This window comes from Lynx rufus, unplaced genomic scaffold (genome assembly GCF_022079265.1).
Source record: "Lynx rufus isolate CCGP_SWC_20201006 ecotype Redwood Valley unplaced genomic scaffold, mLynRuf1.p SCAF_34, whole genome shotgun sequence".
NCBI lineage: Eukaryota > Metazoa > Chordata > Mammalia > Carnivora > Felidae > Lynx > Lynx rufus.
Genome location: NW_025814850.1, coordinates 3426126 through 3444197, shown reverse-complemented (window position 1 = coordinate 3444197; position 18072 = coordinate 3426126). Strand labels below are relative to the sequence as shown.

Genomic DNA, 18072 nt, shown 5'->3' with positions numbered 1-18072 from the left:
CCCTCTCTCTCTCTGTCTCAAAAACAAATAAACATTAAAAAAAATTTTTTTGATGAAATAACAGATATAGTGAACACCTGCCTTATGTTCTAATCCCCCCACTGCTGGGATAGCCACTACTCTGGATTTAGTATATATCCTTCCAGACCTTTTTCCATGCATTTGCCTACATACATATTTACAGCAAAATAGGTTTGTTGTGTGATTTTCTTATCTTTTTTTTACATAAATTGTAACATCCTACAACTCGATTCTTTTGCTTCGTGGTATGTCTTAGACTTTTTTTCTTCCAGTACATAGAGGGTTACCCCATCCATGCAAGCTGCTGCATAATATTCCATAGTATGAGTGTATTACGATTTAATAATTCCCCTCTTGATGGATATTTAGGCTGTGTCCAGTTTTCTTATTACATGCATTGCTGCATGGACCACCTCTTACATGCATCTTTGTGTACGTGGGTGGGTATTTCTGTAGAATAGATCCCTGGAAATGGAATTGCTGGGATGAAGACGATGTGATATATACAATTTTAATTGCCCTCAAAAAAGTTGTGCCAATTTACACACCAATCCATACACCATGACAGCATTCATTTCCTCCTACCCTCCCACTCTTGGATATTCTCCATTTCTTGGCTGATCTGGTGGGTGAATAAAATGGGTCCCTTCTGAATTTGAATTTTTCTGATTACTTATACATTTAAATATCTCTGTATGTTTCCTGGGCATTTGTGTTTCTTGTCTGAATTTTCTGTCCTTTGCCAATTTTTTTGTGATCTTTTTTTTAAATTGATTTGTAGAAAAAGTCAGTGTAGACACAAGTAATTTTGGAAACAATATTATACTCAAAGTAATTGACTGGCATTTTTCATGACAGATTGTGTGTCGTATCATTAGTTCAACTTGGGTAGATAAGTCATACATGACTTCTGAATTAATAATAAAAGACATAACAGTCATAGTAATCTAAATGTAGGGATTATGATCCCCCTAAAGTAGATTCCCCCCCACCCCTTAGTCTGATAACCTTACTGGTAAGGGACAAATGGTAGAACAAGGTAGTTGTTTTCTTATGAATTTTATGAATTTCTTAAATACTATATATAGTTTATATTTTCTCATGATAGTATCTAACTTGGAGATCTTATTTCCCATACTTGTAAGAAAAATGAAAGTAATTTGGCACAAGAAACAAGAGAGAGTGGAGAGAGTGGGTAGGCTGAGGGACAGAGGTAGGAGAAAAACTTTGAATTGTGTATTATATACCTTTGGAATTCTGAGCCATGCAAATATATATTACCTATTAAAAAAATAAACTGAAATTAAAAAATATTTTTTGAAAAGCATGTATTTGGTAGTTTATATACTAGAACATGAATCTGGTAAGATTTGATGATTCTTAAAATTTTTTTAAACGTTTATTTATTTTTGAGAGAGAGAGAGAGAGAGAGAGAGAGAGAGCGAGCAGGGAAGGGGCAGAGAGAGAGGGAGACACAGAGTCCAAAGCAGGCTCTAGGCTCCGAGCTGTCAGCACAGAGCCTGATGTGGGGCTCGACCCCACAAACTGTGAAATCATGACTTGAGCCGAAGTCAGACACTTAACCAACTGAGCCACCCAGGTGCCCCAAGATTTGATGATTTCTAATTCAGCTTGAGGGTTATGCCTTGTAAGACAGAAGTTTTTAACTATGGGTCAATAGTCCCCTGGGGCAGGATTTTTAACCTTTTTTTCTATATATCAATTTTTTTTAATTTTTTTTAACATTTATTTATTGCTGAGAGACAGAGCATGAACAGGGGAGGGGCAGAAAGAGAGGGAGACACAGAATTGGAAGCAGGCTCCAGGCTCTGATCTGTCAGCAGAGAGCCCAATGTGGGGCTCGAACCCACGAACCATGAGATCATGACCTGAGCTGAAGTTGGACACTTAACAGACTGAGCCACCCAGGCACCCTTCTATATATCTATTGATGATCTGCAGAAGCTTATGTTCTTGGGATAATGTTTTCAAATGTATAATAAGGTAAGATATATAGGAAAAGGAAATAATGTGGAAATAGAGTTTTCAAAAATTTTTTAAAAAGATTAGTGATATAGCAATAAATCTGCTTCTGTTAGAATATTAAATAACAAAATATAATGGTAGGCCTACTAACTATTATAACTTCAAGGTACTGATGAGAATAAATGATATTTTGAGATATCCACACCAAATATGTGATATGAAAATATCTGATTTCTGCTGGGGACCAAATTAACTATACTAATCTGTGGTTTGTTGCCTACATTCATAATGGAAGGAAATGCTAATTCTAGTTAGAGGTTTGTGAAAATAGAGATATGATTTTATTTTCCATCCAAGTTTGGCACCCACAAATTCAGTCCATTCTATTCACGGACCTGAGCCCTAAAGGGATGGTCTGCAAATTGAAATCGCATGCACACCTATGCACGTATTCAAGAAAGTGCAGTTTTCTAGGGAAAGGGTCCATTCCATAGCTTTTATGAAATTCTCAAAAGGTTCTTGTCTCAAAAGATTGAGTCACAAATTGGGGTGGAGGTGGAGAAAGACATTTGTTTTCCTGTGAAGTTGTACTTATTCTCATAAATGATGATAAATGAATGATTTGTTTTCATTAAAAGTAGTATATTTGCAAATTGATACCTGTCACTTTCTGAATTCATTCAACAAATATTTAGGGAGCATCTCCTATGTCCCAGGAACTGTTTTACATGCCAGGGATATAAGCTCAAGAACAAAACTGACGAAATATCCCACTTGTCAAGGGGTTTACAAATATATAACATAAAAACAAATATGTAAATATAATAAATACATATGATTTCAAGTATTGGTAAGAAATCAGTGGCCAGATCTCTCAAGTTTTCTAATTTATTTTGTTTTTAATTTTTTTTAACGTTTTATTTTTATTTTTGAGACAGAGAGAGACAGAGCATGAATGGGGGAGGGGCAGAGAGAGAGGGAGACACAGAATTGGAAGCAGGCTCCAGGCTCTGAGCCATCAGCCCAGAGCCCGACGCGGGGCTCGAACTCACGGGCCGCGAGATCGTGACCTGAGCTGAAGTCGGCCGCTTAACCGACTGAGCCACCCAGGCGCCCCTCAAGTTTTCTAATTTATTCAACAACCATTTCTGCTGCTCATAGACTGAGTTTTTTTACTAATGATAATACTTTTCATTCATATAATCTTGAGTTGGTTCTTTTTATTAGATGTACTGTTTACCTCTGTCTGAGGATATATTAATGATGCTATTCTAAATTTTTTGTACTGTTTATTTTTGAGAGAGAGAGAGAGAGAGAGTGAGAGACAGAGTGCAAGTTGGGGAGGGGCAGAGAGAGAGGGAGACACAGAATCTGAAGCAGGCTCCAGGCTCTGAGCTGCAGCACAGAGCCCAGTGCAGGGCTTGAACCCATGGACTGCAACCTGAGCCGAAGTCGGTTGCTTAACCGACTGAGCCACGCAGGTGCCCCATTAATGTTGGTATTCTCAAATCCTTTTGTGTTTTCTCTGTTAACTGTGTCATTGACTATAAGCTGTTATATTTGTTTTTTATTTTCTGTCCTGAATAGAATTGGCTTTCTCACTCCATTTGGTCATTCCTGAGTGCAATTTATCTTTGTAGTTGAGATTTGACTTGCTTCTGGTTTCTGGTCCTAAGGAAGAGGTGAAATGAACCACGGGGCTTGTTATTGGTGACAGGTCCCCCTGAGAGTTAAAGAAGAGGTGGGAGGTGACTTCTAATGGCTAGTCAGAGTGTATACCCTTCCTCCAGGGCTCTGGGACCCTGCCCCCTTCTAACACCAATGGCTCCTGCCTGGAAGAAAACACCCTTTGCTGCCAGATCCAAGGAGAAAGGATGTGGGGTTGATGTGCTGTCCTTGGTCCTACTGCAGTATCCCAGCTAATCACCCTGTAGGTGGCTCCAAGGCATTTCTGGTGGGGAGTGTTTGTGGAGCTACTCCCTTGGCTTTGAGCTAAGGTTGTGGATTTTCTAATTGTATCTTTTCTAATCATTCTTAGGGACTTTGGTGGAGTTTGCAGTTTGGTAGAGACTTGGCATGTTTCAATCTGCCAGCTTGAAATAGCACCACCTCTTAGGAAGGCAATTTTGTACCCCTGTTAAATCCTGGAGAAACTTAGGCAAATGTGTACTAGGATATAAACAGAAAAATGTTCAAAGCAGCACTGTTTATAATCACTAAAAATTAGAAAAATCGAGTATCCACCAACAGTAGAATGAACAAATAGCGTTACACGGGTGTTTACTCTATACTTATTAAACTGAGCATTTATGTTATGTGCATTTTATGCACATTTTTAGTTCTCACAGGTATTTTTTAGTTGGGGAAAGAAATTAGATGGCTTTACTTGTAGCACTGATATGGTTATAAATAGGGCTTCCACAATAAAATTTGGGAAAAGAGAGGAGGAAGTGGCAGTTCTGTCCATGTTTTTGCCACTCAGGGCTGGGTTCTAACAGAGATTTTGTGATCCAGAGAGTAGGCATTAAATGTACATTTTGGTGTGAAGAGTGGATAGGGGTGTGTGTGTGTGTGTGTGTGTGTGTGAGAGAGAGAGAGAGAGAGAGAGACAGAGAGAGAGAGACAGAGAGAGAGAGAGAGAGAGAGACAAAGGAGTATGTGAGAAGAAAATATTTGAATCAAACAGCAGAGATCGCCATCCCTACATTAAATAAGAATTAGTGTATTTGGTGGCACCATTACCCAGGTTTCTCTCACATCTAGCGGTCCTGCGTAGCAAATAGTTGTAGTTATTTTGCATTTTGACCCAGAAATGACCTTTTCATTTTGCAGAATTCTCAGTGAAAATTATCTGACCGAATTACATAAAGACACATTTGAAGGCCTGCTATCCCTCCAGTATTTGTAAGTTAATCAGTTCATCATTTATTATGAGTTTTTAGTTATATTATTTATTAAAAAATACGGGGTTCAAATTAGATAATTGCAACAATTTCTTCTAACAGTAGAATTCTATAATTCTCTCTATTAAACTCTATATCTCTGTAAGTCTGTGGGGACCCAGCCCATCTCTAGCATTAAATACCTCCTATGCATTTTCAACTTTTTAATTTTATAGACAAGATATAGGAAAAAGCCCTTCAGTTGTAGAGGAAAAGGGGTAATGAGGTCTGAGCAATTATGGACACCCATATGAACCTTGTTATGTAAGTGTTCATATACCATCTGCTTTTATTTATATTTATTATTTATGGCCCATGGATCAGATCCTGTGTATGGTCTGTCTTGATACAACCTATGAGTTCAGAATGATTTTCATGTTCTTAAAGGGCTGTAAAAGAGAAAAGAAGAGAAAGAAACAGAGAATATGTGACAGAGACTGTATATGGCCTGCAAAGCCTAAAATATTTACTGTCTGGCCTTTACAGAAAAGGTTTGAAAAAGTTGGCTTAGTAAAATGAGAGGAATTGAAGTTAACCTCAAATTGTCACCTACAAGACAAGAAAATATAGAACACTGACATTAATTTGAATGCCATTAACCCAGAATTTTTAAATAATTTAATCTAAATTAAATATTTAAATATTAAACTAAGCAGGTGAATTATGTAAGCAGTATTACCAAGTACATATTAAATTATCAAGAGAACAGATTCAGGATTTCAGTGTGGGAAATTTTATTAGTTTATTTTTATATTATTATTTTTTATGTAATTTATTGTTAAGTTAGCTAACATACAGTGTGCTCTTGGCTTCAGGAGCAGATTCCTATGACCGGTGTGGAAATTCTTATGCCACCATAAAAATAGATGTTTAAAATGATGGTTAAGGGGTTGGGGCTCCTGGGTGGCTCAGTTGGTTGGGCGTCTGACTTTGACTCAGGTCGTGATCTCACAGTTTGTGGGTTCGAGCCCCGTGTCGGGCTCTGTGCTGACAGCTCAGAGCCCGGAGCCTGTTTCAGATTCTGTCTCCCTCTCTCTCTGCCCCTCCCCCACTCATGCTCTGTCTCTGTCTCTCTCAAAAATAAATAAACATTAAAAAAATGATGGCTAAAGGGCACGTGGCTGTCTCAGTCATTAGAGTCTGCAACTCTTGATCTCGAGGTTGTAGGTTAGAGCCCCATGTTAGGTATAGAGATTACTTAAAAAAACATGAAATCTTTAAAAATGTAATGATGGTGAAGTGGTATAGTTAGAAATGTTTACACTAAACAAACATCAGAAATGCCTCTAACTTCGCTAATTACAGAATAAACATCTCTCCAGCCTCATTGTCAAGGAAGAAATGTTTGCATAGATCTCTGTACATTAGACATACAGAGATACTAATGTTCTTTGCTATGGAGGTTCAGTGTTTATTCTTTGCCCATGCCATCCAAAGCTGTGTATTTCATTAATCCTTTTTTAAAAAATTTTTTTAATGTTTATTTATTTTTGAGAGAGAGATAGAGAGAGAGAGAGAGAGAGAGAGAGACAGAGTATGAGCAGGGTAGGCACAGAGAGAGAGGGAGACACAGAATCCGAAGCGGGCTTCAGTCTCTGAGCTGTTGGCCCAGAGCCCGATGCGGGGCTCGAATTCATGAGCGGTGAGATCATGACCTGAACCGAATGAAGTCAGATGCTCAATCGACTAAGCCATCCAGGCGCCCCTCATTAATCCTTATTAATGATGTGCTTTAGAAAATAGATTCTTCTTGCAAATGTGGAAGGCTTAAGGGTAGTGAGTAAAAGGAATCTCATATGACACTAAAAATAGTCCTTCAAATTATCAAACCTTCCAAGTCTTAGGGGACAACCACTTTGTATTGGTCTTCTTGGCTACCTCTGCCATCTGGGCTCCAAACGTTACAAACACAGTTTGGAGAAAAACAAAAGAGACAAACTGCACAATGGATTGGGCCTTTCATTATTTCTACTGTGAGGTACTTTGTAAGCCAATTATTTCATGTTAGGTGAAGTGTTCTTATTCATTCATTCATTCATTCATTCATTCAAAAAAAATGTGAATCAAAACCTAAAAAAGAATGTGACAGCCCTATGCCCAGTACCGTAGGCACGCAGATGGTTAAGACAGGCTTCCCACCCTTGTAGGAACTCATGGTTTCACAGGGAAAATAAACAGAAGCTTCAACCATAACGCATAAGCACTAAATGAATGATGAAGCACTGACAAAGTGCAGAAGAGGGAGCCACAAAGTCATAAAACCACATTTCTTTTCAGTCATTTTGCTCCTTGTACTCACTACCCAGCTGTTAATTTATTTTATAAATATTTGAGTTTGTTCTTTGTCCATGCATCCGTTTTAAACACAGTAGACAACGCAGATGAGCAAGACTAGTCCATACTTTCATGGAGTTTATGCCCAGAGGAAATGGAATGCCAGAATCACTATATTAAGAAGAAATTGGGGCACCTGACCGGCTGAGTCAGTAGAGCATGCGACTCTTGATCTCAGGGTCGTGAGTTCAAGCCCCAGGTTGGGCGTGGAGTCTACTTTACAAAATTCAAAGAAGGAGAAGAAGGAGGAGGAGGAGAGGGGGAGGGGAAGAAATGGATTTGGGCAATGAGAAGTATAAGTTGTTTTTGGAACATAGAAGAGGGGGGAAGACTTCAAGTTGGATCAGGGAAGTTACTAGAGAAATGCTGTTTGAACAGAACCTTGAATGGCTATGACGTATCATCAGATAGACATCTTGGGAAGAATATGCTTGCAAAATAGAGTGAGTGAAAGGCAAAATGCAGGAGAAATTTCTTTGGTATCTGTAGAGTAGGAAACTAGAGCCAGATTTAGGATTTTGAAGGCCTTGGATAATATGCCAAGCTACCGTGTTATCACAGCTGTGCTCTAGGACAAACTTTAGACTGCACCAGGGTCACTTGGAGGCCTTGTCAGAACACAGGTTCCACCTCCACAGTTCCTGATTCACTCAGTCCGGAGTAGAGCTGAGAATTTGCATCTTGAGTAAGTTCCCAAGTGACTCTGATATTTGAGAACGACTCCTGGAGAATAAATCTGGTGACTGTGTGCAGTATAGATTAGAATGGGAGAGACCAGAGATGACAATGCCAGTCAGAAGATGGTGGTACCCATGTAGGTGGAAAGTGAGGGACTCAGCTGAAATCAATGGAAATAAGAGGGTCAACTATAATCAAGGATGGGTGTTTCCAAATAAAAATCCAGTACCATGTTGTTTTTTTGTTGGCCCCACTTGCAACTGAAGCAGTTGATAAATTCATAGACCGTTTGGGCAATGTACAACCAAAAATAAATTTCTATTAATATGATAATCTAATTCTGAGTTCGTTCAAAGTTAGGTATTGATTAGAGGAGTAACTTCTTTTCAAGTTAAATGAAACGGTATCTTTTATCTCTTCTGGTATTGACTTGGTGTCGAGAAATAGAACTAAACCAGGAAGGTGTGCTAATGTGAGAATATCCCTTTTAATATTAGAAATTATATGTGGAGATCACAACTTTGAGCTCATAATTTAGAAATTGATGAGGCCACAAAAAGTCATTTAATCAATTCTTCTGCTCTCAGGAAAGATTACTTCCAAGATCTATCAAGATCTATAGTTGTATGTTTTATGTATGAAGATCACAAAGGTGAGACTCTTAAGAAAGGTGAGGACAGGGTTAGGGGCTCTGGAAGGTTCAAATAACAATTCCTAATACTCAGAGTTTAGCCAAAAGCTACTTATTCAATACTATCATCCTACTAATTAGATATCTTATAGCTAATTGAGGTAATATTTTCCTTTTCCTTTTCCTAGAGATTTATCCTGCAATAAAATACAATATATTGAAAGACGTACATTTGAATCACTACCTTTTTTGCAGTATATGTAAGTTACAAATATAATTTCATTATATTTGGAATTTTTATTAAACTTAATTGTAAACCTCTTTGTTATTCACTTTGAATGAATGAAACTTTATTAGTCGAAAGCTACTAAAATTATGTAGCAAATCTTTTTTGTCTGTGGCAAAGTTTGGTGTGAGAGTTATTATAGAGATCAGAGTGAATCGTTCTAGAGTAGCAGTTCTCTGCCAGGGTGATTTTGCATCCAGGTGACACTTGGTAGTGTCTAGAGACATTTTTGATTGTCAGACTGTAGATGTGCTCCTGGCCTCTAGTGGGTGGAGGCCAGGGCTGCTGTCACACCCTACAGTTCACAGGGCAGCACCCCCCCCCATAACAAAGATTATCCAACCATAAATCTCAACAGTGCTAAAGTTGTGAAACATTTTTCTAGAGAAATAAACTTACTTCTCTAGAAAAAAATACTTACTTAACACAAGTATTTATTGAGCATTTACTGATTTGTATCTAATGCACCACATGTATAAACATGAAAGTATAAATCTGTCATGCAAATATTTTTTTAAAAAGGCAAGTATCGGGGCGCCTGGGTGGCGCAGTCGGTTAAGCGTCCGACTTCAGCCAGGTCACGATCTCCCGGTCCGTGAGTTCGAGCCCCGCGTCAGGCTCTGGGCTGATGGCTCAGAGCCTGGAGCCTGTTTCCGATTCTGTGTCTCCCTCTCTCTCTGCCCCTCCCCCATTCATGCTCTGTCTCTCTCTGTCCCAAAAAAAATAAATAAACGTTGAAAAAAATAAATAAAAAAAAAATAAAAAGGGAAGTATCTTTCATAGTGAGATTTCTTTAGTGTATGGAGAGAGTATTGTGGTTATGTTTCGTTATCTATAAATTAGAATCACTGCCAAAGGATAAATATTCTGAAAGAATATCTTTTTTTTCTTCTTCGTTTGTGTCTTGTTTGTTTGTTGTTGTTTTTTTTTTTTTTTTTTTTTGGTGTGTGTAGAAATCTTGGTTGCAATTTACTCCCCAGACTGAGCTTTGGAACATTTCAGGCCTGGCATGGAATGCAGTTTTTACACAAGCTGTAAGTGAAATAGAAAATGAATACATGTAAAAAAAAAAAAAAAAATTCCTGTAAAAATATCATACAGTGATTGGTTAGGTGTGTGTTAATAAACCCAGTATGAATTCTGGAAAGTAGGTCTTAAAATCCATTTTTTTTTTCAAATGAGGAAACTAAGGTACAAAGAGACCAAGAGACTTGTCTTAACTCCTAAATGGCACTCTCTGCCCTCCCTCGTACCCAGCTTTGTGTGGGCAATGAAAGCCCCAAGCAAGTAACACCCAAGTCAGTATTATCATGGGAATTCGTGACAGTGATGCTTCCCCAAGGTGTGCATGGTCCTTGAAATCCACTTTTGAATTTAACTTTGATTCCGGCTCATGTGCAAGTTTCCTATGCAAAAGAGAACTTCAAAGAACTTAGTTTAGCACAGAGTTCTCCAGGCAGCAAAAGGTGTGGGTGCTTCCTCAGCCATCAGGAAAGCGGAAAGAACTCCTGAAAACCTGCCACAGGGCACTGCTCTCCATGTGCTTTCTTTCCTGACCTCTCTTCAATTAAGAAGTGTGTTATTCCCTTTCAGCCGGAACACTCTGTGATTTCTCTGTAAAAAAGCAACTCATACTGGGCATGTTCAGTGGCCTGAGGGGGATGTTTAGACTCAAGGTTGAAGACCCTCCTCTAAAGCAGACGCTGGAAAAGACTGTCTTACTGTCTTGTGGTTCAGAAATCCGATTGCACAGCTTATCTTCCGTTAGATGAAAGTGTTTACGGTGTGTCTGGAGCTGGAGTAAGTTCCTGCGGGTGCCCAAGAGCAGGGGCCTCCTCTCTCCTCTCATTAATTTGCTGATGCCTAACTTGGGGAAAGGATACTGAGGGTCAGTTTTTTGTTTTGCCAGCATGCCAGAGAACGGGCTCATTGAGTTTCTCCACCAAGAGGTTTTAGTGGTGTCAATATAATGTCTTAAAACTCACCACCTCTACTAAGCATCTTATAACACCAAGAGTCTCTTCTAAGAATCTGAATTTCATAGTCATGTAGGCAATACAGGACAAAATAGGGTGGAATCCGTTGATAACAATGAATGAATTCATTGAAAAACAATCCGTGCCACGCGCACTCTATGTCGACCATGTACTAAGTACTGGGGGTACAAAGAATATACAGGGACTGTCCCCAAGAATCTTTCATACTGGAAAAAGGAGAAAAAGATGGCCTTTTTCTTGTAATTTACTAAGATATTTGTAAACTGATGGAAACTCCTGTCTTGCCCGACTGAGATCTCTATCAGTTAACCATTTGTTTTCTTTCCTTTCCTTTGTCCTCCAGCAGCCAGAATCACACATATCCCACCTGGGGCGGGGGCATGTGCTAACTTGTATTTTGCCCTCAACTTGCCCCATGCTCCCTCATCAATCTTGCATGACAGAAAAAGGTAACTAAAGAACCAGAGCTAGCTGGTATTGAGAATAAATTAATACTCATGTCATGTGTGTTATGCCCAGAATTCGTGATCCCCAAATACCGCCAGGGAGCCGAGTCCGATGTAAAAGCAAAAGAGCCTTTATTCGAGCTAGCTCGAGCTCAATCCCCTACCTGCACTGACACAGCGGTGAGATACCGGGGAGAGAGGGCGAGTTTCAAAAGGACAAAGGTTTTACTGGGGCCTAGTGGCAGTTGGTGAGGTAATGGCTGCGGCCTCAGCTGATTGGCTGGGGAAGGGTCCTGGGGAAGAGTCCTGTTAGGCAGTTGGGGGGGGGGGGGTTACTCAAGGGGAGGAGGTGTGATCAAGGTGAAGGACACGGAACAAGATGGAGTCGGCAGGCGTAGGCCCGCCCTTTCAATGTGGTTTGAATAGAGCTGTACTACTAAAACGAATTCACAGGTAACTTCCAACAAATTATCACAGTACAGTAAGTGTGTATTGGAGGTTGGGCTCCTTGTTTGGGGCCAAACTTTTCCTTTCTTTTCTATTTTTAACGTTTATTTATTCTGAGAGAAAGAGAGCGTGCGCAGGGGAGATGCCATCCCGTGAATTCAGTCACGTTATTGCCTATGTGACTTATTACTGGGGTGTTTATAAGTTGAAACAGTATTTTCTCCAGCATTAAATAAGTTTGTAAACGTTTTGGGCCCCAGCTGAGGTGGATTTATCTTGAACTGACTGAAGCTTAAACGTCAGGTCTCCTCACTTACATAGGCCCCTTCCAAAGTCTTGGGAGGGACCCTCGCAATTCCTGTATGCATAATTTTGCATGTTTTGATGAGGCAGGATTTCCCAAAGTAGATGAGGTTCAGACCCTACAAGGCCTTGATTCACCCCTGGGTTTCAGGTAATTCTATCTCAGTAAGTTTTTTGAATGAAGCCTCTTAAGTTATGGATAAACACTGAGTGAACACGTTAGCGGTGTGGTAAAGTCTATTTTGAATCTGAAATCCACCTCAAAGCCATGCCAAGAGTTTATTAATAAGGTACCACTTTTTGAATGGTAGTAATAATCCTATTTCTTTCAGATGAAATCAGGAATGAAATCTATTATGGAAAACCAACAGTGGTTGATAATCCTAAATGTTAAGTATCGTGGTTTTTTTTCCTGACTTTAAAGTGCTTCTCCTTCATTCACCTACACAGGTCCAGACTGGTGGCTTATTTTAAAAAATTCACTTCATTGGTTCTAACAGTACGAGCTCCATGATTTTAGAAGCTGAAGGACTCTACGATGTAGAAAGGCTGTACCTTATCGGGATAGAGCACATTCACATGCTGGCTCGTCTGTGGCGCATCCGTATTGTGCCAAGAACATAAGGTCTAAGGGAGAATAAGGACAATCTAAGCCTTACCCCTTTTGAATTATTGTTGAGAATATCATTGAGGTAGGTGTGGCCACCCTCTGAAGGCAAACTCGAGCCGCAGTCACAGACACGCCCTAACGCTCCCCCAGTCAACCGGCATCTGCTTCCTTTTAGACAGCTGTGTGCCCACAAACGTTGACACACTTGAGGATATTGTCATCGCTTTTTGGTATGTACTGGAAATCCTGGCAGCTTCTTCTCAGATTCAGAAAGGCATAAACGTTAAGGATGAAGATAACAACTCAGGGCTGTCCTTTTGGGGTGACTTAGGGTAACTCTTATTATTTTCCGTGTGTGGTAGTTCAAAAGCTTTGCCATAGTCATACCCAACTATTACTTTTCTTCTCCCAGCTGCATCTGATTCTTCCCACGTATATACCAAGGCATCTTCTTTCTCTGGGAAGCATGGTAGTTGCTCCTCCGCCCCATATCATTTCTTTAATACCTACCTCTATTAGGTATTTACTGCGCTCCGGCACTATGCTAAGACCTTTCGCTTGTGCTGCAAGTAAGACAATGTGTCTTAAACTCTTAGAATAGAGCCTGGCACGTGGGAAATGCTCCGGACGTGGCCCCTCACACGGCACTTCATTTTCGTTTTTCCAGCAACTCTTGTGATACAGGTAGTATTATCCTCATTTTGGGGATGAGGAAGTTGAAACTCAGAGACATCGGGTGACTTGCCTAGGTTCACACTGTCAATAAGTGACAGAACCACTTAAGAAGCTTCGCGAGTAATACAATTCCGCATTCCCTGGCACTAGGTAGGACCTGAATGACAACTGGCCTTTTGGGCGTCGTCCCTTGGAGTCAGCTTCTCCCTGGAATAGGACCTTTCGAGCAGGGAGCTCGTTTTCCCTATGCTTCTGGAGCTCCTGGCCATGCCACCTATGGGCATCCCCAGGCTTCCTGCTCACCGCCTGGTGCAAATATCACGTCGTCACTGCTAGGCACCCGCTCTGTGCCCAGCCTTATGCTAGGTGCTTTGCACATGCTCTTTCCTTTAATCCTCAAGTTGCCTTATGAGGTAAATGCTGCTAAAAAGACTCGGAGACTTAAGTTCGTTACTTAAGTCCCTTCACCAGGAAGTGACAGCCAGAATTCAGACCTAGGTCTGCCTGAATCCAGGGCCCTTGCTTCTTGGGCTGGTCCTCACTGCCAGAAACTCCTCTTCAAGGCTATTCTCAGAACTTTATTTAAAACATAGGCTCACCATTTCAGATTCTTTAGGCTTCGCCCAACCCCTGAGAAAGGATTTACGTGATGCCGTTAGATGTCTTGCATTGAGGAGCTTCACATGGGGAGTCATGTTCTCATGGCTCATGGACCTATGTAGATGAATAAAGGAAAGGGGTTATTCTATCCCCAAGTACTTCAAACATACCGGAGTAGGGTCTGGATCGCTCTACTTATTTCTTCAACTGCTTTCCTCCAAGGAGCCAGTTTTCCCTCCATGCCTTGGGATTCCAGCATAGAGAGTTTGGAGTTTGTCCTATTTGAAATTTATTGTCACTACCTGCTTTGGACATTTTTTCAGCTAAAGCTGTTAGGATTTCAGTACATTCAGGACAGTGGTGGCAAGCTTCCGTCCTCAAGTCTTCTCTGTCTCCTCAGTTAATAGAAAGGAAACGTAGCCCATCTGTCTGGACCTCTGTAGAAGAATTTGGAGAAAAAAAAATAACACGTAAGAAATGTTCCCTTATTTTGTGAGCTACCTTTAGTCTGTCCCGTTGCTCTGCAACAGAAAGCTTTTGCAAAAATACTTGAGTTTTCCTCTTCAAATAAGATACAGTTTTTTAAAAAACAAAAAAAAAAATCTAGAACAGTATTTCTTCAACTTTGATTATGAGACAGTCTTGGAGGATAACTGTTGTTATGTTTTACTCCCATCAAGATAAGCCCACGAATGTCCAAAAGCCAATAGACTGAGTCAGCACACCTTTTATCTGTAAAATGAGGGAATTGAACGGAAATGGAGATGATCTCTGGTGCAATGTCCACCGTTCGTTCGTATCGCAGTGTGTGGAAAAACAATTGCTGTCGGTCCAGCAGATGTAACCTGTCGGGTCAGTTCTCATTCTCCCCTTGGCTCAGGCACAATCGCTCCGTGAAGAAAAGGCGGCACTAAAGACAGGAGGAAATAGGATAATTTGGAGTGGCCTGTATTTTGTTTTCACTACAGGTAAACACGGGGCATTCATCTCAGCAGGAGGGCTGCCTGGTAAGAGGAAGCACTGAGCCGATGGGTATAAGGCCATGGGTGAGCTACCAGGAAAGAGGGGGGGACAGTGGGGGTAGAGCACTGAGATAGTTGGGGGGAAGGATAACAAACTACTAAATTGTTTTGGCTGCATAATTCTTCATAGTCTTTCTTAATAGGGAGCCGGGGGTGGGCGCGGGGCGGGGGGGGGGGGGGAGCGGTGGGCAGGGGAAGACACACACGTGGAAGAGCTTACTTGCACAGAGCCCACCAGTAAGCTTGTAGGTATTAATGCCATTGTTATTTTTTCAAAGCCAAAGGACATTCAGAGCCTCAAGGTTGAGGAACTGTGTTTAACCAGACATGTGACACTCACGTTCTTTCTCTTCATAACATTGTCTGACTGGATATTAACTAGTGTTACACAAACCCGACATGTTAATGGGCCTGAAAAAACGTAGAAGAATGGGCTGGAATAGGAAGAATAGGGGAGTTTCCAAGGCAAGAACAAAAATGCATGGCTCCCAGCCGCACCGCTAACTCCCTCTGACCTCCGTTGTGGAAGAGTTTGAATCTTCGCTCCCCTTTTCTCCACCTACTAACATGTTTGGTCTTCTGGCAACTGGTTCTCTATTTATCACAACGTGGTTCTTTTTTTTTTTTTTTTTTTTTTTTTTTTTCAAATTGAGATATAGTCCGCATAATAGAATATGCAACATTATAAAGTATATAGTCCAATGGTATACTTTGATAGACAATAATCACTGCTAATTCCAGAACATTGTCATCACCCCCCTCAAAAGAAATACCATACCCATCAGCCTTTACTCCCCATTCTCCCCTCCTCCCAGGCCCCTGGCAACAACTAATTTACCTTCTGCCCCTATGGATTTGCCTGTTCTGGACATTTCATCGAAATGTGTGTCTAGTTTCTTTCACAGAGCTTGTTGGCTTCAAGATTTATCCGGTTGTAGCATGTTTCAGTACTTCATTCTTTTTTTTAATGTTTCTTTATTTTTGAAAGAGAGCGCACACACAAGCGGGGAAGGGGCAGAGACAGAGGGGGACAGAGGATCCAAAACCACAGAGCCTGATGTAGAGCTCGAACTCATGAACTGTGAGATGACGACCTGAGCCAAAGTCAGATGCTTAACCGACTGAGCCACCCAGGTGCTCCAATCACATTTTGTTCATCCATTCATGAGTTATTGGACATTTGGATTATTTTGACTTTTTGGCTCTTATGAATAATGCTGCTATGAGTATTCATGTACAAGTTTTTGTGTGGTCATATGTTTTTAATTCTCTTGGGTACATACCTACGAGTGGAATTGCTGGGTCATGTAGTAACTCTATATTTAACCCTTTTGAGGAACTGCCAAACTGTTTTCCACAGTGACTACACCATTTTACATTCCCACCAATGTATGAAGATTCTGGTTTCCCCAAATCTTGCTACCACTTATCATTGTCTCTCTGTTCGATCATAGCCATCTTAGTGAGTGTAGAGTAGTATCTCATTGTAGCTTTGATTTATATTTCCCTAATGACCTAAGACATTGAGCATCTTTTCATGTGCTTATTGGCCATTCATGTATTTTCTTTGGCGAAATGTCTCTTCAAATCCTTTACCCATTGAAACATTTGATTATTTGTCTTTTTCCTGAGTTTTAAGAGTTCTTTATATATTCTGGGTATTCTGGATGCTAGACTTGTATCAGACATATGATAGTTTTGGGTTGTTTTTTTATTTTTAAATAAAGTCCAGTTTATCTATTTTTCCTTTGGTTTGTTGTGCTTTTGGTGTCATGTCTAAGAAACTGTTGCCTAAATCCAAGGTCATAAAGATTTCTCTCCTGAGAGTTTTATAGCTTGAGCTCTTCCATTTAGGTCTTTGACTCATTTTGAGTTAATATTTACATATGGTGTGAAGTGTAGGAATCCAACTACATTATTTTGTATGGGGATATACGGTTGTCCCAGCATCATTTGAAAACACTAGTCTTCCCACATTGAATGGTGTTGGCACCCTTGTTGAAAATCAGTGGGCCATAAATGTGAGGATTTCTTCCTGGACTGTCAGTTCTGTTCCATCAGCTTACATGTCTGTTCTTATGCCAGTACCACACCGTGATTACTGTAGTTTTGAAGTAGGTTTTGAAACCAGGGCGTGTGAGTCTCCCCATTTTGTTGTTCGTTGTCAAAATCGTTTTGGAGCTCCTGGGTAGCTCAGTTGGTTAAGTGGCCGGCTCTTGATTTCAGCTCAGGTCATGACCTCATGGTTTGTGAGATGGAACCCCGTGTTGCCATCTGCACTGACAGCATGGAGCCTGCTTGGGATGCTCCCTCTCCTTCTCCCTCTGCCCCTCCCCTGCTCACACTTTTCCCCACTCACACTCGCTCATGTTTGCTCTTCTGCACGGGTGTGTATGCTCGCTGTCTCTCAAAATGGATAGATAAACTTTTTTTTTTTTTTTTTAAAGATCACTTTGGCTATTCTCGGTCCCTTGAATTGACATACAGATTTTAGAATCAGCTTGCCAATTTTTGGAAAGAAGTCAGTTGGGGGTTTGATAGGGATTATACTGAAACCACAGTTCAATCTGGGGTATAGTGCCATTTTCACAGTATTTTCTTCTGATCCGTGAACATGGCATATCTTTACATTTATTTCAATCTTCTTTAATTTCTTTCAACAACGTTTTGTGGTTTTTAGTGTGATTCTTGCACTTCTTTGGTTAAATGTTTTCCTAAGTATTTTATTCTTTTGAGTACTGTTATACATGGAATTGTTTTCTTAATTTCATCTTTGGAATAGTCATTGCTGATGTCTAGAAATAAAGCTAATTTTTACATATCGATCTTGTGTCCTGTAACCTTGCTGAACTCATTTATTAGTGCTAAGGTTTTTTTTTCTACATGCCCAGGAATACGTCTTGTGGTCTTCTAGTTACCCAGGAAGATGTTGGAGCATTTCAAAGTCCCTATGGGCATCTCATTTCTCAGCTTTTTCCTTTTAGGCTTTTTGTTTAGGCTATTTTTTGTCTTGTGATCAATTGCCTCACATAGCTGCCAGATTAAAACATTTATCTATGGGGCACCTGGGTGGCGCAGTCGGTTAAGCGTCCGA

The 18072-nt window shown here is 40.4% G+C and overlaps 1 protein-coding gene across 31 annotated transcripts in view; it reads left to right on the top strand.

Annotated features, from left to right (window-relative positions):
- The window catches only part of LOC124522169 (RAD52 motif-containing protein 1-like), a 57853-nt gene that overhangs the window by 18134 nt on the left and 21647 nt on the right, over positions 1–18072 (top strand). For 5 of the 31 annotated variants that reach the window (XM_047093427.1, XM_047093436.1, XM_047093435.1 and 2 more), the window contains 3 exons: positions 4840–4911; positions 8781–8852; positions 9832–9912. The exons of 7 other annotated variants lie outside the window; for them this stretch is intronic. In XM_047093427.1, the coding sequence (XP_046949383.1) occupies positions 4840–4911; positions 8781–8852; positions 9832–9912 (225 nt within the window). Of the gene's footprint in view, positions 1–4839; positions 4912–8780; positions 8853–9831; positions 9913–12521; positions 15003–18072 lie in introns of those variants that run through there. 19 more of the 31 variants (XM_047093431.1, XM_047093446.1, XM_047093440.1 and 16 more) reach the window with 11 other exon arrangements.